The sequence below is a fragment of the Perognathus longimembris genome, chromosome 17 (assembly GCF_023159225.1).
Source record: "Perognathus longimembris pacificus isolate PPM17 chromosome 17, ASM2315922v1, whole genome shotgun sequence".
Lineage (NCBI taxonomy): Eukaryota > Metazoa > Chordata > Mammalia > Rodentia > Heteromyidae > Perognathus > Perognathus longimembris.
Window position 1 is genome coordinate 16,114,087 of NC_063177.1, and position 18,662 is coordinate 16,132,748.

The 18,662-nt window shown below is 46.0% G+C and overlaps 1 protein-coding gene across 4 annotated transcripts in view; it reads right to left on the bottom strand.

The window, feature by feature from the left end:
• Nucleotides 1-18,662, bottom strand: part of Sgsm2 (small G protein signaling modulator 2) — a 42,823-nt gene that overhangs the window by 20,177 nt on the left and 3,984 nt on the right. For 3 of the 4 annotated variants that reach the window (XM_048365168.1, XM_048365167.1, XM_048365170.1), the window contains exon 2: nt 14,955-15,030. The exons of the other annotated variant lie outside the window; for it this stretch is intronic. In XM_048365168.1, the coding sequence (XP_048221125.1) occupies nt 14,955-15,030 (76 nt within the window). The remainder of the gene's footprint in view (nt 1-14,954; nt 15,031-18,662) is intronic. 4 annotated transcript variants of the gene reach the window in all.

Below are 18,662 nucleotides of genomic sequence, written 5' to 3' on the forward strand. Positions count from 1 at the left end.
CTTTGACGTTTACTTTGACTAGTACTGTTGGGATAGGCAACTGCCCTTAGGAAGTGATTAGTGAAAACTGACTTCCTAAGCTTTTGTTCTGCCTTTGAGCAACTGACAGTCACTGCTGTCCTATAAAGTAACCTCATGGTTAGGGGAGGTCTAGAAGGGAGAGAGGACCTAAGGACCACCTGGAGGATGGCCGGCTTGGTGACAGTAACCTAGGGGAGGGAAACAGGCAGGCCACTGCCCCTGACAGTGTCCTGCTCAGGCCTTGAAGATCTTGGAAAGGCACAGCCTTTCCGTCACAGTGTGATCACAAATCTGTGCACACATATATGGAGACAGAAGAACTGGCATGTCTCATGCATGTATAAGGCATGTGGGAGGATCTATGGCTCTAGTGTCCACACTGTTCTCCCCAGAGTCCGCACTGGTCCCTGGAGGTCTTATGTGGATCTAGCATGTACAGGTGAGTGACTCTTGGGTCTGGGTTGCTGCAGCTATAGGTGTGTTGTGCCTGTGGGAAGGCAGTGATCATTTCCTGGAATTAAATCCTCATCTAGATGTAGAGATAAGCCATGCTAAACAGAGCAGTGTGGCAGCAGGTGGCACCAGTCCTGCAGGGCATCATGTGCCTCCATGATGTGACTAATTGCAGGGATAATGAGTCATTAGCCTTGCCACCTTCCCCAGGCGACTGCAAATGCAGCCAGGCTGGGAGATGGGAGTGGCCACTCTGCTTGGCCTCACCCGCCCTCCTAGCCAGCCTCTCGGCAGAGGCAACCGGTTCTCTCCAGAGAGCAGGAGGAGGCAGTCCTCAGCAATTACTGCAATAAAGGAGTGCTGAGGGAAATCCAAACATCACGCCCAACCCCCTGCTCACCCCATGGCTCCTGAGTTCTTTCCGTGAAACTTAGGCAAGACGCCAGGCCCTGTCTGGGGAAGGAGAAATCCCTCTCACTCTCCACTTTGCAAGGGACCTGTTGTGCCAGATGTTTTTGGCCTAGTTCCACACCTCCCTTCACCAGTGATGGGTGAAACTATACAATGTTTTCTCCCATTCCCATGGTGGTATCCCCATGAGCAAATGAGCAAATTCAATGACAAATACTGTCCTGTGTTAATATGTAGGCATAAATAATAATAATATTAACAACAGATAATTATTACCCTAGGAGGGCTTGTGGATGGGCTTCTTGAGCTCCAAAGGCAGCCTAGAAATTATGTATAAACTGTATGTAAATTGTTGACATGCTCTAGAATGCATGAGTTGACTTTATTGGGGTGCGGGGGAGATCCTGAGGCTTGAACTCTGGGCGCTATCTCTGAGCTTTTGTGTGCAATGCTGGCACTCTACCACTTGAGCCACAGCTTCACTTTGGCTTTTTGGTAGTTCAGTAGTTCACCAAAGTCTCACAGGCTTTCCTGCCTGTGCTTGCTTCGAACTGTGATCCTCAGATCTCAGCCTCTTGAGTAGATAGGATTATAGGCATGTGCCAACAGAGCTCAGAGAGCTGATTTTTTTTTTTCCTTGCTAGGGAATCCATGGCTTTCAGCTTCTACAGAAGGCTACCTGATCCCTCTAAGAAATTAATAACTCCTCTAACATTTGAGTTTAGCAGAAACCCAAACATTCCCACTGAATGAAACTCCCTCCTCCCTCTCTCTTCCCCTCGAGCTCCAATATACAGTGAATACTACATTCAGAACTGTCTAAAGAGCCATTGCCAACAATATCCAACTTTGTTCTGAACATACTTTTCCAAGAGAGGCCTTTCACACTCAGATTGAATAGGGGACTGTCAAGCTCCCTTCCCCAGGGGGAAGTTTGTTAAAATCACAAGCTTGGGGCTGGGGATATGGCCTAGTGGCAAGAGTGCCTGCCTCATATACATGAGGCCCTGGGTTCGATTCCCCAGCACCACATATACAGAAAATGGCCAGAAGTGGCGCTGTGGCTCAAGTGGCAGAGTGCTCGCCTTGAGCAAAAAGAAGCCAGGGACAGTGCTCAGGCCCTGAGTCCAAGCCCCAGGACTGACCAAAAAAATAAATAAATAAAATAAAATCACAAGCTTATTCTCTCTCCAAGCAGATATCTAGGACCTCACTCCTCTTTCTGTACCAGATCTGCCACCAGGACCTGCAGGGTGAACAGCATGTAGGAGATTGCCCAGAGATAAAGTACTAAGTTGGCTGATTCCACCTGCTTACTAACTGATGAGCTGTATGGATCCCAGGCCCCTAGTCAAGGAGGTTTCAAACCCCTCTCCCCCATCTCAGGGGTCCAGTACAAACTGAATGAACCACAAGGTGACAGCCTTATTTACCATTTGACTCACTGATGGGACAAATACGTGAACTAATACTGGATTGGATGGCAAGGTCTGGGCAAACAAATGAAAATAAAGAGATAGGACTTAACGAGAATGATCCTCTCACTGCCCACACTGATCTTCCCATTGCCTTCAGTTTGTGCCAGATGAGCTCAGGGTACCTCTTCTACTGTCATCTATCCCATCCCACTGGCAGAAAGACTCAGAGAACAGCAGCTCTGAGTGGGCAGGAACACAGCTAAATTTAGCTTCAGCACTTTGCCATGAACACCCCTCCCCCCACTGAAAAGTCTGATGCCATCTTCCCAAGGAAAGCCTGGGAATTATAGGCGTCCCTCACCTACCCCCATCACCACCAGACCCACTAGCCCCTGACATACCCTTCAAGCCCAGTAAGTTACTGAGCTTAACAAATGCTACCTGGGCTGGAGACCACAATACTAATGAAATCCTATAGGGCCCTGCCTCCAACTCTTCCCAAGGACAGAGGGATGGAAGGTAAATGGAAAGCTGCTGAATCTGCTTGTATAAGGCTGATAGGAGAGGCTGGATAGTGAAACACCTATTTGGCAATTTGGCTCTATCAGTGAAGCAGATAATCTCTGTCCCTGCAGCTCCTCACTTCTGGAATTTTTCCTACAGATGTAACTGAACTGATCACATGTGTAGCAGCATAGGACTAGAAAGACCCACATGTCTATCAGAAGGGGTCAGGTTGGCTTGGATTTGTGGTTCAAGTGGTAAGCCTATGTGGTAAGTGTAAAGCCCTGAGTTCAAACGTCAATACTGTCAAAAAAAATAGGAGACAGGGTAGGTGAATATGGTAAGTTCACACGGTAGAATCTTGTGCAACTCTGAAAATCAATAAGAGGCTCTCTAGGAACGACAGCAAGTTTTCCCAAAGCAAGATGCAGATTAGTGGGATTGCATGACATCTCTCAGTTACAAAATGGGTAGGTTGACAAAGATTATTACTATTATCTTTTTTTAACTATGATTTTTTTTTTTTTGGCCAGTCCTGGGGCTTGGACTCAGGGCCTGAGCACTGTCCCTGGCTCCAAGGCCCAGGATTGGCCAAAAAAGAAGAAGAAGAAGAAGAAGAAGAAGAAGAAGAAGAAGAAGAAGAAGAAGAAGAAGAAGAAGAAGAAGAAGAAGAGGAAGAGGAAGAAGAAGAAGAAAGAAAAACCTCTGAAAGCCAGCAGCTCACACCTGTAGTTCTAGCTACTCAGGAGGCTGAGATCTGAGGATCACAATTTAAAGCCAGCTTGGGAAACAAAGTCCATGAGACTTTTATCCCCAATTAACCACCAAAAAGTGGAAAGCAGAGCTGTGGTTCAAGTAGTAGAGTGCTAACCTTGAGCAAAAAAAACTCAAGGATAGTGCCCAGGCCTTGAGGTCAAGCCCTAGAACCACCCCCCCACACACACATACACGCACACGCACATGCACACACACACACAAACAGCTCTATAACTGTACACAAGACACCTGTAAATGATAAGCAGAAGGGAAGTCTGTGAATGAGACCAGGGGAAGGAGTAAGGCATTAGGTTTGTACTGTCTATATAGTAATGATTTTAGAACGAGGTAAATATTAACAGTTCAAAAACTTCAGTTATAGTGCCTTAGTAGGTGGATCACCAAGAGTTCCTAACATGAGATGATGACAGGTTTTCTCCAAATAGGGTCTTCCAAATGGCTTGCTTCCTTAGCCAGCACCTGCTTAGGGCAGCAGTTGGTAACCTGAGTGGGGTAGGGGTCAGAGCAATAATACCATGGGCTGGAACAAACTCAGGTGTCTCAGGAGCTTGTAAAAAAAAACTGAGGCTAGGAATATGGCTTAGTGGTAGAGTGCTTGCCTAGCATGCATGAAGCCCTGAGTTTGATTCCTCAGTACCGTATAAACAGAAAAGGCCAGAAATGGCATTGTGGCTCAAGTGGTAGAATACTAGCTTTGAGCAAAAGAAGCTCAAGGACAGTGCCCAGGCCCTGAGTTCAAGCCCCAGGACTTTCAGGGAAAGAAAAGAAAAGAAAAGAAAAGAAAAGAAAAGAAACTAGAGCTGCCAGGAAATGCTGCAGTGGGTGGAAAGGGGTCCTCGGGGGCCTCAATAACAAGGTGCGGTCTGGGTTCCTCATTCCATCTTGCATCTCATGTGCAAATGCATCTACATTCAAAATTGTAGCCAAAGAGCCTGTATAGGCCTAGCCCCTGACTAGCCTGGTTATAGTATGACCCACTAAACAGCCTTCAAAGGACTAGCCAAATTTGGTTGAGGTATAGGAACACTCCCCCCGCAAGCTGGCACATCCTGATATGAAGCTGAGGGGCTGAGGTTGGGAGGAGAGCAAGTGTGGCAAGAGTGTAGCCAGCTCCCTGACCTGTGGCTTAGTCTCATCTTTACTCCCAGCTACCATCTGTGCAATGGAGGAGTTCCTTCATGGTTTCCATAGAGAACCAGAGGGAGGAAATTGTGTATAGCACAGTCAACATGGGTGATTGAATGGGTCTGAGAGCTTTCAGGGGCACTACTCAGAGTAGAGTTTTCAAAAGCTGAATGTCATGGGACACTGATGGGAGGAACAAAGAGGCATCACCAAACCTCTCTTCTTTCTTCTCTGATAGGCAGTTTTCACCCACCCAGAGTTAGGTAACGACCATTCAGAATGAATGTTTCTACTATAGACTGAGAGGGCTTTTCCTCTTAGCCCACACTGGCTATGAGCCCCCACTCTGGGGTGCATTCAGCCTTGTTCAACCTCAAAATAAGAAAGCACTCTTCCCATCTAGACCTTGACTGGGAAGAGAAAACTGGCCTGATATTCTGGACTAAGGTGGGGATAAATGAGTCTTGCCACACATACTCATTTCCCTTGCGTTCCTGGGGGTGTAGGACAGGGTTTGCAGGCAGAAGGTTCATAGTGGTTTCTGAAGGAATAGGGCTAGGCCCAGCTGAGCACAGTCACTCAGTTTGACAAGGGACTCACTGACTCCTAGGGTGTCTCTGGACGCCTTGAGCACCATTAAATGATGGCAGCTGAGTCTGCCTAAGTGCCAACTCCTCAGGAATCTCCCCACTCTTCCAGGTTCTACTCCTGGTGAGTCCTCAGGGGCACCAACCCCTCCCTGGGCAGCACAGACTCTGGGCCAAGACAATTGAGTTCCAACATTTAAAGCCATTGGCTCCTCTCCTTACTAGCTAGCTGTCTTACTGCAAATCAATAACCTTCCTTTGCTTTGCTGCAATCAGGGCAGATAATATGTCCTGCATCAATAGATGGTGGATGGTAGAAAGCAACTAACCATGAATGGTACAAAAGTCTTCGTGATGGCTGTCTGCATGCTGAAGGGGGTCAGGGAGCAATGGTGCCATTTACCCTGTGCTCATGCACATCCCCTGCCTTCCCTCCCACACTTGCCATGGTCAGGTCATGCTGTGCTCCGCTCTCAGGCCACTGAAACTCAGGCCCTGAATACTGGTGCCCAGAACCACCCACCTTGCCAAGGACTCCAGCAAATGACACTTCTCTTTCCTTTATCTTCCAATTTTCTCTCTTAAGATACTTCTCATTTATATGAACGTTTTATAACTTGTGCAACTTGAAAACACCCTACCTCCCTTGGCCTTGTGTCCTATCTGGGGTATGGCCCCACTTAGCTGTAGCTCTTTATGTAAAATTTCTCAAGAAAAACATCTATACTTGGGGCCAGGAGTTTGGCCTAATGGTAGAGTGCTTACCTAGCATGCATGAAGCCCTGGGTTTGATTCCTCAGTACCATATAAACAGAAAAAGCTGGAAGTGGTGCTGTGGCTCAAGTGGTAGAGTGCTACCCTTGAGCAAAAAGAGTTCAGGGACAGTGTTCAGGCACTGAGTTCAAGCCCCAGGACTGGCAAAAAAAATAAAATAAAAATCTATAATTGCTATCCCTTTTTCTTCCTCCTCTCATTCTCTTTTCCTTACTAACATTTTTTTTTTTTGGCCAGTCCTGGGCCTTGGACTGAGGGCCTGAGCACCATCCCTGGCTTCTTCCCGCTCAAGGCTAGCACTCTGCCACCTGAGCCACAGCACCCCTTCTGGCCGTTTTCCATATATGTGGTGCTGGGGAATCAAACCGAGAGCTTCATGTGTAGGAGGCAAGCACTCTTGCCACTAGGCCATACTCCCAGACCCCTTACTAACATTTTTTTAAGGTACTGGAAATCAAACCTAGAGCCTCATGTACATTAGGCAAGTGCCAATCCTCACATCTGCTTTCTGGGAGTAGGATGAGAGATTAGTAAATAGCTATAGGTACATTCTCAAGTGACAAGGCCAGGGTGTGAACTTGGGTCTGTCTGATTCCAAAGATGCAAGTCACACTGCATGCCCTCAGCCATGCCTCCCCTTGCCCCAGCCCCCAGCACAGGGGGAGGGGAACCAGTTCCTTCCTAAGTAATGGTTTCTAGATGGAAGGCAGAGAGCTAGTCTGAGGATCAGTTATTCACTGAATAGAGGTGGGAAGGAATCCCTTTTACTGGAAAGAGACTTGCTGAAAATTGTCTGGAGTCTGACTCTCAGAACGTACTGGAACATCTCTGGTTGTAATATCCCAGGTGGGATGTAAGCCTCCCATGGCACTTGCTGCTCTCCCTGCTCATTAGCATCTTCTTGCCATTACCCAAAGGACCTCACTGCAGGGCAGACCTTCCTGGCTAATGAAAGCTGCTTAGCAACAGGAAGCTGGTTAATAAAGCCTGATGTTTCTCCTGTCGACAGGCTCCACCCCTGTCTCCCATTACAGTGCACCCTCAGCCTGAAGGGACCTTTAAGTTGACCCTTTAAACACTGGAGGGCTAGGAAACTGGTGAGGTGGAGGCTAGGCTGGTTGGGCCCAACCCCCACCCCCCATGCCTGGGGGTTGGTGGTCCTGTGAAAAGGAAGACATTGAATCGGAGAGCCAACTGCCATCCAGGACACCTTAACTAAGGGTTAAGTTCAACTCCAGTGTCCATTCAGAATAGAGTAAACCAAGATACTGTGGAGGCAGACACACCCAGGGCTGAGCCAGAGGGGAGGACAGGCCCAGAGAAGCTTTTGATGCCTAGATTACCTGGATTTACCTCAGATCTTTCAATGAACAGCCAAGTAATAATTGAGTCTTCAAGCACCTGCATTACTATTTCAGATGCAGGATTCAAAGGCAGAACTTGGAATAATTTGCTGTTGAACTTGCCCTTGAGCACTCTGTCCCTTTGTACATGTTAAAAACACCTCCAAGGGAGGGATGCAGGAGATATTATCTGATGGATGTGAGGGTGAAGTTTATAAGCTACAGGAAAAACATGAAGCATTGATTTAATAGTATTTTTATTTTTCCTTTTGTGGTGCCACAGCTTAAGCTTGCTAGGCATAAGATTTTAAGATTTAAAAAAAAAAAGGAGTGGGGGCTGGGAATATGGGTTAGTGGCAGAGTGCTTGCCTAGCATGCATTAAGCCCTGGGTTCAATTCCTCAGACCACATAAACAGAAAAAGCCAGAAGTGGCGCTGTGGCTCAAGTGGTAGAGTGCAAAAAGAAGCCAGGGCCCTGAGTTCAAGGCCCAGGACTGGCCAAAAAATAAAAATAAAAAAGATAATGTGTGTAACCCTAGCTACTCAGGAGGCTGAGATTTAAGGATTGTGGCTCGAAGGCAGCCCAGGCAAGAAAGTTCTGTGACATTCTTTTTTTTTTTTTTTTTTGGCCAGTCCTGGGCCTTGGACTCAGGGCCTGAGCACTGTCCCTGGCTTCTTCCCGCTCAAGGCTAGCACTCTGCCACTTGAGCCACAGCGCCACTTCTGGCCATTTTCTGTATATGTGGTGCTGGGGAATCGAACCTAGGGCCTGGTGTATCCGAGGCAGGCACTCTTGCCGCTAGGCTATATCCCCAGCCCCTGTGACATTCTTTTTTATTTATTTATTTTTAATTTATTTATTAATTTAAAAAAATTTTGACAAGGTGTTGTGCAAAAGGGGTACAGTTACATAATAGGGCAGTGTGTACATTTCTTGTGATATCTTACACCCTGTTTTTCTTTTTTCTTTTTTTTTGGCCAGTCCTGGGCCTTGGACTCAGGGCCTGAGCACTGTCCCTGGCTTCCTTTAGCTCAAGGCTAGCACTCTGCCACTTGAGCCACAGCGCCACTTGTGGCCGTTTTCTGTATATGTGGTGCTGGGGAATTGAACCCAGGGCCTCATGTATACGAGACAAGCTCTCTTGCCACTGGGCCATATCCCCAGCCCCACCCTGTTTTTCTTTCCCTTCCCTAGATCATGTAGACATATATACATTACAGTGTACCAAAAACATATACAGTAGCCACGTGGCCTATGCCAAAGGAAATTTACCTAGGACTTTAAATGTAACACCAACAATAGAGTTTGCTTACTCCTGTCTTATATGAACAAACATACATAGCTTTTGAGCTACTGTGATCCACTGAGAGGTCTATTTTTTTTTTTTTTTTTTTTTTGGCCAGTCCTGGGCCTTGGACTCAGGGCCTGAGCACTGTCCCTGGCTTCTTCCCGCTCAAGGCTAGCACTCTGCCACTTGAGCCACAGCGCCGCTTCTGGCCGTTTTCTGTATATGTGGTGCTGGGGAATCGAACCTAGGGTCTCGTGTATCCGAGGCAGGCACTCTTGCCACTAGGCTATATGCCCCAGCCCCGAGAGGTCTATTTTTGACCTCTATATGTTGAGTAGTTGTTTGGTTTTAGTTACATAATGTAGGGTCACTGACCTATACCTGTGGGAAATACAATTTGACAAGAAGTTTTTGGTTTCACAGACCTGGTCTCTACTGTCTCCCCCTCCCCCACCTTAACAGTCATATATCAAGGAGATCATGCCCCTTTGTTTTCTGTGTTCTAGGCTTGTCTTGCTCAACGTTATTTGTTCAAGTTCTGACCATTTCCCTGCGAATAACAATATTTCACCATTTCTAATCGCTATGTAGTATTCCGTTGTGTATAGGTACCATATTTTTTGGATCCATTCATCTGTGGAGGGGCATCTGGGTTGTTTCGCTATTTTGGCTATTGTGAATTGTGCAGCAATAAACATGGAAGTGCAGATGTCTTTTTGATATCTTGGGACCTGTTGTTCAGGATAGATGCCTAGGAGTGGTATGGCTGGGTCATAGGGTAGGTCTATGTTGAGCTTTTGGAGGAACCTCCATACTGTTCTCCAAAGTGGTTGTATTAATTTGCACTCCCACCAACAATGGAGAAGGGTTCCTCTTTCCCCACACCCCCTCCAGCATTTGTTGTTGCCTGAGTTCAGAGTATAGGCCATTCTAACTGGAGTGAGGTGGTATCTCAGGGTTGTTTTTATTTGCATTTCCTTTACTACCAGGGATGTTGAACATTTCCTCATATGTTTCTTTGCCATTTTTATCTCTTCTCTTGTGAAGTCTCTCTTTAGCTCCTTTGCCCATTTCCTAATTGGTTTACTGGGCTTGGAGGGGCTTAGTGTTTTGAGTTCTCTGTAGATGACGGATATTAGGTCTTTGTCTGTTGCTGTGCTGGTAAAGATCCTTTTCCATATGGTTGGCTGTCTTTCTATTTTGGTGGCTATGTCTTTAGCTGTGCAGAAACTTTTTATTTTGTAGTAGTCCCATTTGTCGAGTCCTGTGACATTCTTATCTCCAATTAATCAACAAGAAGACAGAAGTAGAGGTATGGCTTGAGTGGTAGAGCACCAACCTTCAGTGGAAAAGCTAAGGGACAGTACCCAGGCTATGAGTTTAAACCCTGGTATCAAACACATGTAGACACACACACACACACACACACACACACACACACACAAACACACAGAGGGCTATTAAAGATCTCTTTTATATTATGGTGGTGTTGAGCCCATCGTTGGTGCCTCAGGTGAGCAGCACTGAAGCCACACTCTGTGCCCTGAGAGGCAGGAACAGCACATGGATAACCTCCCACCCCCATCCCTGCTGGCAGTCACATTTGCCAGCAAAGCTTCCTCACAAGGAAGCTTTCTACTTGCAGGGCTTGACTGGCTCCTAGATAGACAATTTTAGGGACAGCCACAGCAAACACTGAACCAATGTACCTTTCTTGTCTGTCCTGTATCTTGCCCCACCTCAATTCTGTGGCAGGAAGTCTGGCCACAATATCTCTGGGTTTGTCCACAGCCAGATTTTAACCTAGTGATTCTCTTTTTATTATCTGTCTGTCGGTTGGTCGGTCAGTTGGTCTGTCTCTCTTCTCTCTCCCTTTCTCTTTAGGTCTAGGGATTGAATTTAAGATCTCATGAATGCTAGAACAAGTACTCTACCACTAGAGCTACATCCATGCTCCTTAGGGACTCTGGTTCTGTTTTACGAACCCTCCAGGAAGCTTGTTTCAGATCCAAGTATCTGTATCCATATCTGTCTGTCTGTCTACACACACACACGCACACACACAGAGTATTGGAGTTTGAACTCAAGTCATGTGCTTACTCTGTCTGTTTGTCTGGAGCTCAACCACTTGAGCTAGACTTCCAACCCTGATTTTTTTTTTCATACTGGTCCTGGGGCTCTGAACTCAGAGCTTGGGCATTATCCCTCAGCCTTTTTGTTTAAGGCTGGTGGTCTACCACTTGGGCCATAGAGCCACTTCTGGCTTTTTGCTGGTTAATAGGAGAAAAAAAAATTGTCTTGGGGCTGGGAATATGGCCTAGTGGCAAGAGTGCTTGCCTCCTATACATGAAGCCCTGGGTTTGATTCCTCAGCACCACATATATAGAAAACGGCCAGAAGTGGCGCTGTGGCTCAAGTGGTAGAGTGCTGGCCTTGAGCAAAAAGAAGCCAGGGACAGTGCTCAGGCCCTGAGTATAAGCCCAGGACTGGCAAAAAAAAAAAAAGATTTATCTTACAGATTTGTCTGTTTGGGCTGGCTACAAACCTTGATCCTCATATCTCAGCCTCCTGAGAAGCTAGGATTATACATGTGAGTCAGTAAGGCCCAGCATGGCCCAAATACCAGTATTTGAAGGAAGCTCGTGCCTAGATCTGATCCTCAGCCACCTCCTAGTCCTCCTTTTCCTAGCACAGAGGGAAAGCATGGAGTTAAGAGCTCCAAGGATGCAGTCACTCTATTGTTAGACCAGTTTGCCCTGACTTCACTCTGACCCTGACTATATCATGCATATTTTATGAAATCCCATTCCTCCCAGAACAAAGCTGAATTCTGGACAAGGGTAGCACAACAGCACAAATGGTACAAACACAGTATTCATCTGGATCTCCTTCAGAATAAAAATGCATTCCCAAACACTTCCCAGAGTGAGAGAGATAGGGATAACAGAATTTCTAAAAAGCCAGAGGGTGTCATTTTCATTCAATACATATCTAGATCTCCCTCCTTCTCCCCCCAAGAATCCTGCTTATGATTCTACTGCATGGAAATGGCTTGCAGATGGAGAGAATAAAAATGTTGATAATCATTGCTTTAAATCAACCCTGTTTTGAGCCCAGATTTGGAATATCAATTAGTGTTATTTGGAACACCAATTTTGACAAAGTACAAGAAAATTTTGAGGGGGGGGTAAGGGGAGAGTCTCAGATGTCCCAGCTGCCTTGGCTTGGTTCTATTGGCAACCCTTCCTGCTCACGGTCTCCTCAGTAACTATGTACTGCGCGCAAAGCAGAGGCAGCAAACTGGCAGAGGCCTGCTGATACCTTTTGTCTGGCCCACACATTTTTAAAAATGGCAATTAGTCGTCTGCGTTTACACAGTAGAAAATTTCATTTTAAAAATCCCATACTTCTGTTTTTTTGGTTTTTTTCTTAAAAATAGAGGCCATGGGAAGCCCACATCCCCATAGAGGAATTGTGGCTGTCTCAGGGCAACTCTATCCAGGTCACTTTCAGTTCCTGCCACTACCTCCCATCTTCCATCTGGTCAGCTTAGCTTGTAGACATTTCTCTGTCTAGGCCTATATGCATTTAAGTTTGTACTGTTGGTCCTAAGGTATCTTTTGAAGACCCGCGGAATAAGGGCTCGTCTTCTCCCTGGTCTGAGCTTAAAATACTGAGGGCCTTGTTCTATTTCAGCAACTGAACTCAACTGAAAGTAGTAAAAACAAAAAACAACAACAAAAAAAAACACACCCCACATTCCTTTAGAGTGTGATATCCTAGCCTTCTGGAAAGAACCCCAAGCTCCCAGGCAAGAGACAAAAGTGAAAGCTCCACAGCTTCCCAGAGGCTTCTGAACCAATCACAGGACAGCTGACAGTTGTTTCCCACCCAAACAGCCAGAGTGTGGACAGCCTCAGCTTCTCTCCGGCTTGTTTTCCTCCAGTACCTTTTCCCTCATCTCCCATCCCTACCCACACATGGCACCCATGCACAAACTGTGCTCTTTGTTTCTGTTTTCTTTAGCATGTGTGCTTGACAAAGCCAAGCACCAAGCCACGTATATATAACAGGGCCACCTGCAGAGCCCCTCTGGTGATGACAACTAAGGGACCTGGTACAACTGGAAAGAAGAATTTTAAGGCTCTTCCAAGGTACTTACTGTGAGACTGGCAAGCTTTTTTTCCCCTAGCACAGGTGCCCTTGAGAAAAGGCGAGATCAAGTTGTGAACTTGATCATGTCATAGAACTGCAGAAATATACCAAAAAGGGAGATGAGGGAACCTAAATCCTACAAGCCAGTCTCCAACCTCAATATCCAAAGGAGAGAAAGAAACACATTTTCTGTTCTTACAATGCTAGAGACATTCATAGTCATCAACTCAATCCCCACAAAAACTTCTTGAGGTGAGAAGCATTGCTTTGATTTGTGTGTGTGTGTATGTGTATGTGCACACACTCTGGCCTCCCTGGGGCTTAAATTCAGGGCCTAAGCACAGTCCCTGAGCTTTTTTGTGCCCAAGACTAGTGCTTTACCACTTGAGCCACAGTTCCATTTCTGGCTTTTTTTTTTTTTTTTTTTGCACCAGTCCTGGGCTTGAACTCAGGGCCTGAGCACTGTCCCTGGCTTCTTTTTGCTCAAGGCTAGCACTCTACCACTTGAGCCACAGCGCCACTTCTGGCCGTTTTCTGTATATGTGGTGCTGGGGAATCGAACCCAGGGCTTCATGTACACGAGGCGAGCGCTCTACCACTAGGCCATATTCCCAGCCCCACATTTGTTTTCTTATCTCCCTAAACAGAATGTAAGTTCCTGGAGCAGAGACTTATCCATCTTGTCACTGCCATTTTCCTGCATGCAACAGGGGAATCACAGATTATGTAATCTGGAGCTTTCAGCAAGTGTTTGCTGCTGGACTCATGAATAGGGCAACACTGTCTCACTACACAACTACCAAAAGCATCCCTTCAGCATCTACACCATGCATTAGCCCCTGGTTGGATCCTGGGTGTGAGGGGGAGCAATAGCCTGCGTGCAGAGATACAAACACAAACATCTGCAAGTTGAAAAGGTTTTTATGGATATTTTCCCCTTCTATGGATGGAAGACTTTGACTACCCCTGCTAGCCGAATGCTTAAATACTTTTGCATCCAACCAAGTACATGTAGAGTTAAGATGATGTAACTACTCAGGCTGAATTAGTCAGAAAGTAAATGTGTCATAGGAAGTAGAAAGCATCCCCAAAGTACCAATCTTCCTCTAAAGTTCAAAAGCGGGTAAATCAGAGAAGTGGTTCCCAACCCTTAATTACCTCAGGCAAGGTTTCTCAAAGTATGGTCCCTGGACTGGCAATATCAGCCCTATCTGTGAGCTAGTTGGAAATGCAGATTTTCTTGCTGGCTCAAGCCTATAATTTTAACTACTTAGGAGACAGAGATGGGGAGGATCCCGGGTGAGGCTGGCACAGGGAAGAGTTCATGAGACTACTTCAACTCAGTGGCTGGGTGTAGTGGCGAATGCCTGTCTCCAACACAGAGAAGCACAAGTAGGAGGAGTGCCAAGACGACACTACCTTGAAAATAATGAATGCAAAAACAGGCTGGAGTCAGAGAATCAAGAGGCAGAGGACCTGCCTGGCAAATATGAGGCCCCAAGTTCAACCCCCTAATACCACCACCACCAAAAAAAAGAACACTCCCTCTCCAGCATCAGGTGACCTCTATACCTACTAGAATCAGATACTCTAGGCCTAGGAGCCAAGCCTGTGTTTTGTTTTGTTTTTTGCCAGTCCTGGGGCTTGAACTCAGTCAGGGCCTGAGCACTGTCCCTGGCTTCTTTTTGCTCAAGGCTAGCACTCTACCACTTGAGCCACAGCGCCACTTCCAGCTTTTTCTATATATGTGGTGCTGAGGAATCGAACCCAGGGCTTCATGTATACAAGGCAAGCACTGTACCACTAGGCCATATTCCCAGCCCTCAGGAGTGTGTTTTAACAAGCCCTTCAGGTAACTAAAATTGGAGAGCTATTATCCTAGGGAACTGAAAATGATAGATTCTTAGGCCCTGAAAATCCAATTGAATAGATCTGGGATGGGACCCAAGGAGAATTCAAGTGTTTTGGGTTGATGTGGACTTGTGGCTAAACATTTGAGTAGTAAACCTAAGGATTAATCTTTCTCTGCTCCAGGATGACATCCTCCTCAGCTCTAGACTCATCTCCCACCCTACCAGACCTAAGCCACTCACTCACCACACAAAGCAATGATGTGGCTGCTATCCTCATGCACAAACTTCCTGGTGACAGCCTCCTCCATGATTTGCTTCACCTGTGGATAAACAGATAACATCATTATTTTTATTTATTTTACTTTGGGAGGATACTGAGGACCAGACCCCAGGGTCTTATACATGGTAGGCAAGCACTCTACCATGAAGCCACATCTCTAGCCCAGTATTATTATATATCTGTGTGTATTAACATATTTATTAATTGACTGATTAATTAAATACTTCCTGCTCCAAGCCTTTTGGAGGGGAAATCAGGAAAACAGATGTCAAACCCATCAACTAAATGGTGTGGAGGTTCTAATCTAGGTGAAAGTGTCCTGCTTTGAGGATAAGAGGCACCTGTAATCCTAGCTTTGAAGCCAGCCAGGGCAGGAAAGCCTGTGAGATTCTTGTCTCTCATTAATCACAGAAAAGGCCAGAGTGTTGCTATGGCTCAAGTGATAGAGTGCTAGCTTTGAGCAAAAGAAGCTTAGGGACAGTGCCCAGGCCCTGAGTTCAAGCCCCAGGGACCACCTCCCCCCAAATAAATAAATAAGAGGCTATTTGTTCCCCTGCATTCAGCTGGGGCAGGGCTTCAGACAAATAGCCAGCCTCTCCTCTTCTCTTCTCTGAGGTTAGGATCCATTCATCCCTCAGGGACATTTGATATGTTCTCATTCTTTCTTTCTAGGTTCTAAAACTGATGTGTGTCACAGTGAGACCAAAGGAGGATATTTGTAGAAGAACACAAAGGTGCAATGTCTATGTGCATCTGATTATATAAAATAATATTTACTGAAATGAACTTCAGGAAATGGAAACAAGAAATTTTTCTCTTTGTTGCTGCCCTTTCCTTCCTTTCATCCTTCCTTCCTTCTTGTGGGGCTTGAACTCAGGGCCTGGCCACTATCCCTGAGCTCTTTTCCTCAAGGCTAGTGCTCTATCATTTGAAGCCACAGCTCCACTTCCTGGTTTTTGTCTTGTTTTTTTGCCAGTTGTGGAGCTTGAACTCATGGCCTGAGCACTGTCCCTGACTTCTTCATTTTTTGCTCAAGGCTAGCACATTCTACCCCTTGAGCCACAGCGCCACTTCTGGCCTCTTACATATATGTGGTAGTTGGGAATCGAACCCAGGGCTTCATGTATACGAGGCAAGCACTCTTGCCACTAGGCCATATTCCCACAGCCCCTCCACTTCCTGTTTTTGAGAGATTAAATGGAGGTTAGAGTTTCACAAGGATTTTTCTGCCTGGGCTGGCTTCAAACCAGGATCATCAGGGGCTGGGAATATGGCCTAGTGGCAAGAGTGCTTGCCTCGTATACATGAAGCCCTGGGTTCAACTCCCCAGCACCACATATACAGAAAACGGCCAGACGTGGCGCTGTGGCTGAAGTGGCAGAGTGCTAGCCTTGAGCAAAAAGAAGCCAGGGACAGTGCTCAGGCCCTGAGTCCAAGCCCCAGGACTGGCAAAAACAAACACACCAAAAACAAAAACAGCCCCACCGACCCAAAATCAGGATTATCAGATCTCAGCTGCCTGAGTAGCTAGGAATATAGGCGTAAGCCATTGGTACCCAGCTTTGTTTTCTTTTTGTCTTGTTTGTTCATTTATCTGTCTTTGGGAGGGCAAAGGGGACACAGAAATGGAGGGACAAAGGGTAAACAAATGTAGCAGTGGTACTCACTAGACACTATACTGACAATGAACTATACAATTTGTAGGAAGGGAATGGGAGGGAAAAACTAAGAGAGAGAGTGAAAGCACGACATTGTCTGAAAAGAAATGTACTCATTACCTGACTTATATAACTGTAACCCCTCTGTACAGCACCTTTATAATAACAATTAAAAAATTTTAAAAAGCCTGGGCTGGGGATATAGCCTAGTGGCAAGAGTGCCTGCCTCGGATACACGAGGCCCTAGGTTCGATTCCCCAGCACCACATATACAGAAAACGGCCAGAAGCGGCGCTGTGGCTCAAGTGGCAGAGTGCTAGCCTTGAGCAGGAAGAAGCCAGGGATGGTGCTCGGGCCCTGAGTCCAAGGCCCAGGACTGGCCAAAAAAAAAAAAAAAAATTTAAAAAAGCCTGAGGTATAGAGGCCTTAGTAAAATCTTCCAAATACCTTATTTATTTATTGCCAGTCCTGGGCCTTGGACTCAGGGCCTGAGTGCTGTCCCTTGCTTCTTTTTGCTCAAGGCTAGCACTCTGCCACTTGAGCCACAGCCCCACTTTTGGCCATCTTTTGTATATGTAGTGCTGTGGAATTGAACCCAGGGCTTCATGTATATGAGGCAAGCACTCTTGCCACTAGGCCATTCCTCAGCCCCTTCCAGATACCTTATAAGGTAAGGGACATCTTTTTCTTTCTTCCTTTCTTTTTTTTTTGGCCAGTTCTGGGCCTTGGACTCAGGGCCTGAGCACCTTCCCTGGCTTCTTCCCGCTCAAGGCTAGCACTCTGCCACCTGAGCCACTGCGCCCCTTCTGGCCATTTTCCATATATGTGGTGCTGGGGAATAGAACCGAGAGCTTCATGTGTAGGAGGCAAGCACTCTTGCCACTAGGCCATATTCCCAGCCCCTCTTCCTTTCTTTTTTTTGGCCAGTCCTGGGGCTTGAACTCTGGGCCTAGGAACTGTCCTTAGACTTCTTTTGCTCTACCAATTAAGCCACTTCTGGCTTTTCTTGTGATTAATTAGAGATAAGAGTCTAACATTTTCCTGCCCAGACTGGCTTCAAACCTTGATCCTCAGATTTCAGTCTCTTGATAGCTAAGATTATAGGCATGAGCCACTAGCACCTGGCCACTATCTTGACTTCTAACATCACTGGTTAGTTTTGCAGATATTTATTGATTTTGGTGATACTAAGGTTTAAACTCAGAGTCTGGTGCTTGCTAGACAGGTGCTCTGCCCCTTGAGTCATGTCTGGAGTCCTAAAACATGTATTTTTTGTTTTCATAAATAGAATAACAGGGGCTGGGGATATAGCCTAGTGGCAAGAGTGCCTGCCTCGGATACACGAGGCCCTAGGTTCGATTCCCCAGCACCACATATACAGAAAACGGCCAGAAGCGGCGCTGTGGCTCAAGTGGCAGAGTGCTAGCCTTGAGCGGGAAGAAGCCAGGGACAGTGCTCAGGCCCTGAGTCCAAGGCCCAGGACTGGCCAAAATAAATAAATAAATAAATAAATACAATAGAATAGAATAGAATAGAATAGAATAGAATAGAATAACAACCTTTAGTGTTTGTAGCTGTTTGGGAGTTTAGTTTTTGTTTTGTTTTGTTTTGTTTTTTGCTTGTCTGTGTAATTGTAAGATTCATCCATGTTGTATATATGTTGTAGATAGATATAAACGTTGTGTGTAGTTGTAGCTGGTTCATTCCAGATTGTGTGAACGCACAATTGACTGGCATCTGGGTAGTTTCCAGTTTAGGGTTTTTATGAATAGTCTTGCTGTGAACATTCTGGACACATATTTTGCTGAACATATGTATTGCTGGCTTTTTAAAATTTATATTTCTAAGCAAGGAATTTGTGATGCATATATTCTGCTTTGCTAGACTTTGCCAAAATGCTCTCCAAAGTCATTGTACTAACTTGCACTCCCATTGGTGGTTTATGAAGTTCTAGCTGCTCCCAACATTTCAGGCAAGCAATATTAAGATGTGGGGGAATGTGTAGGAGATAGAT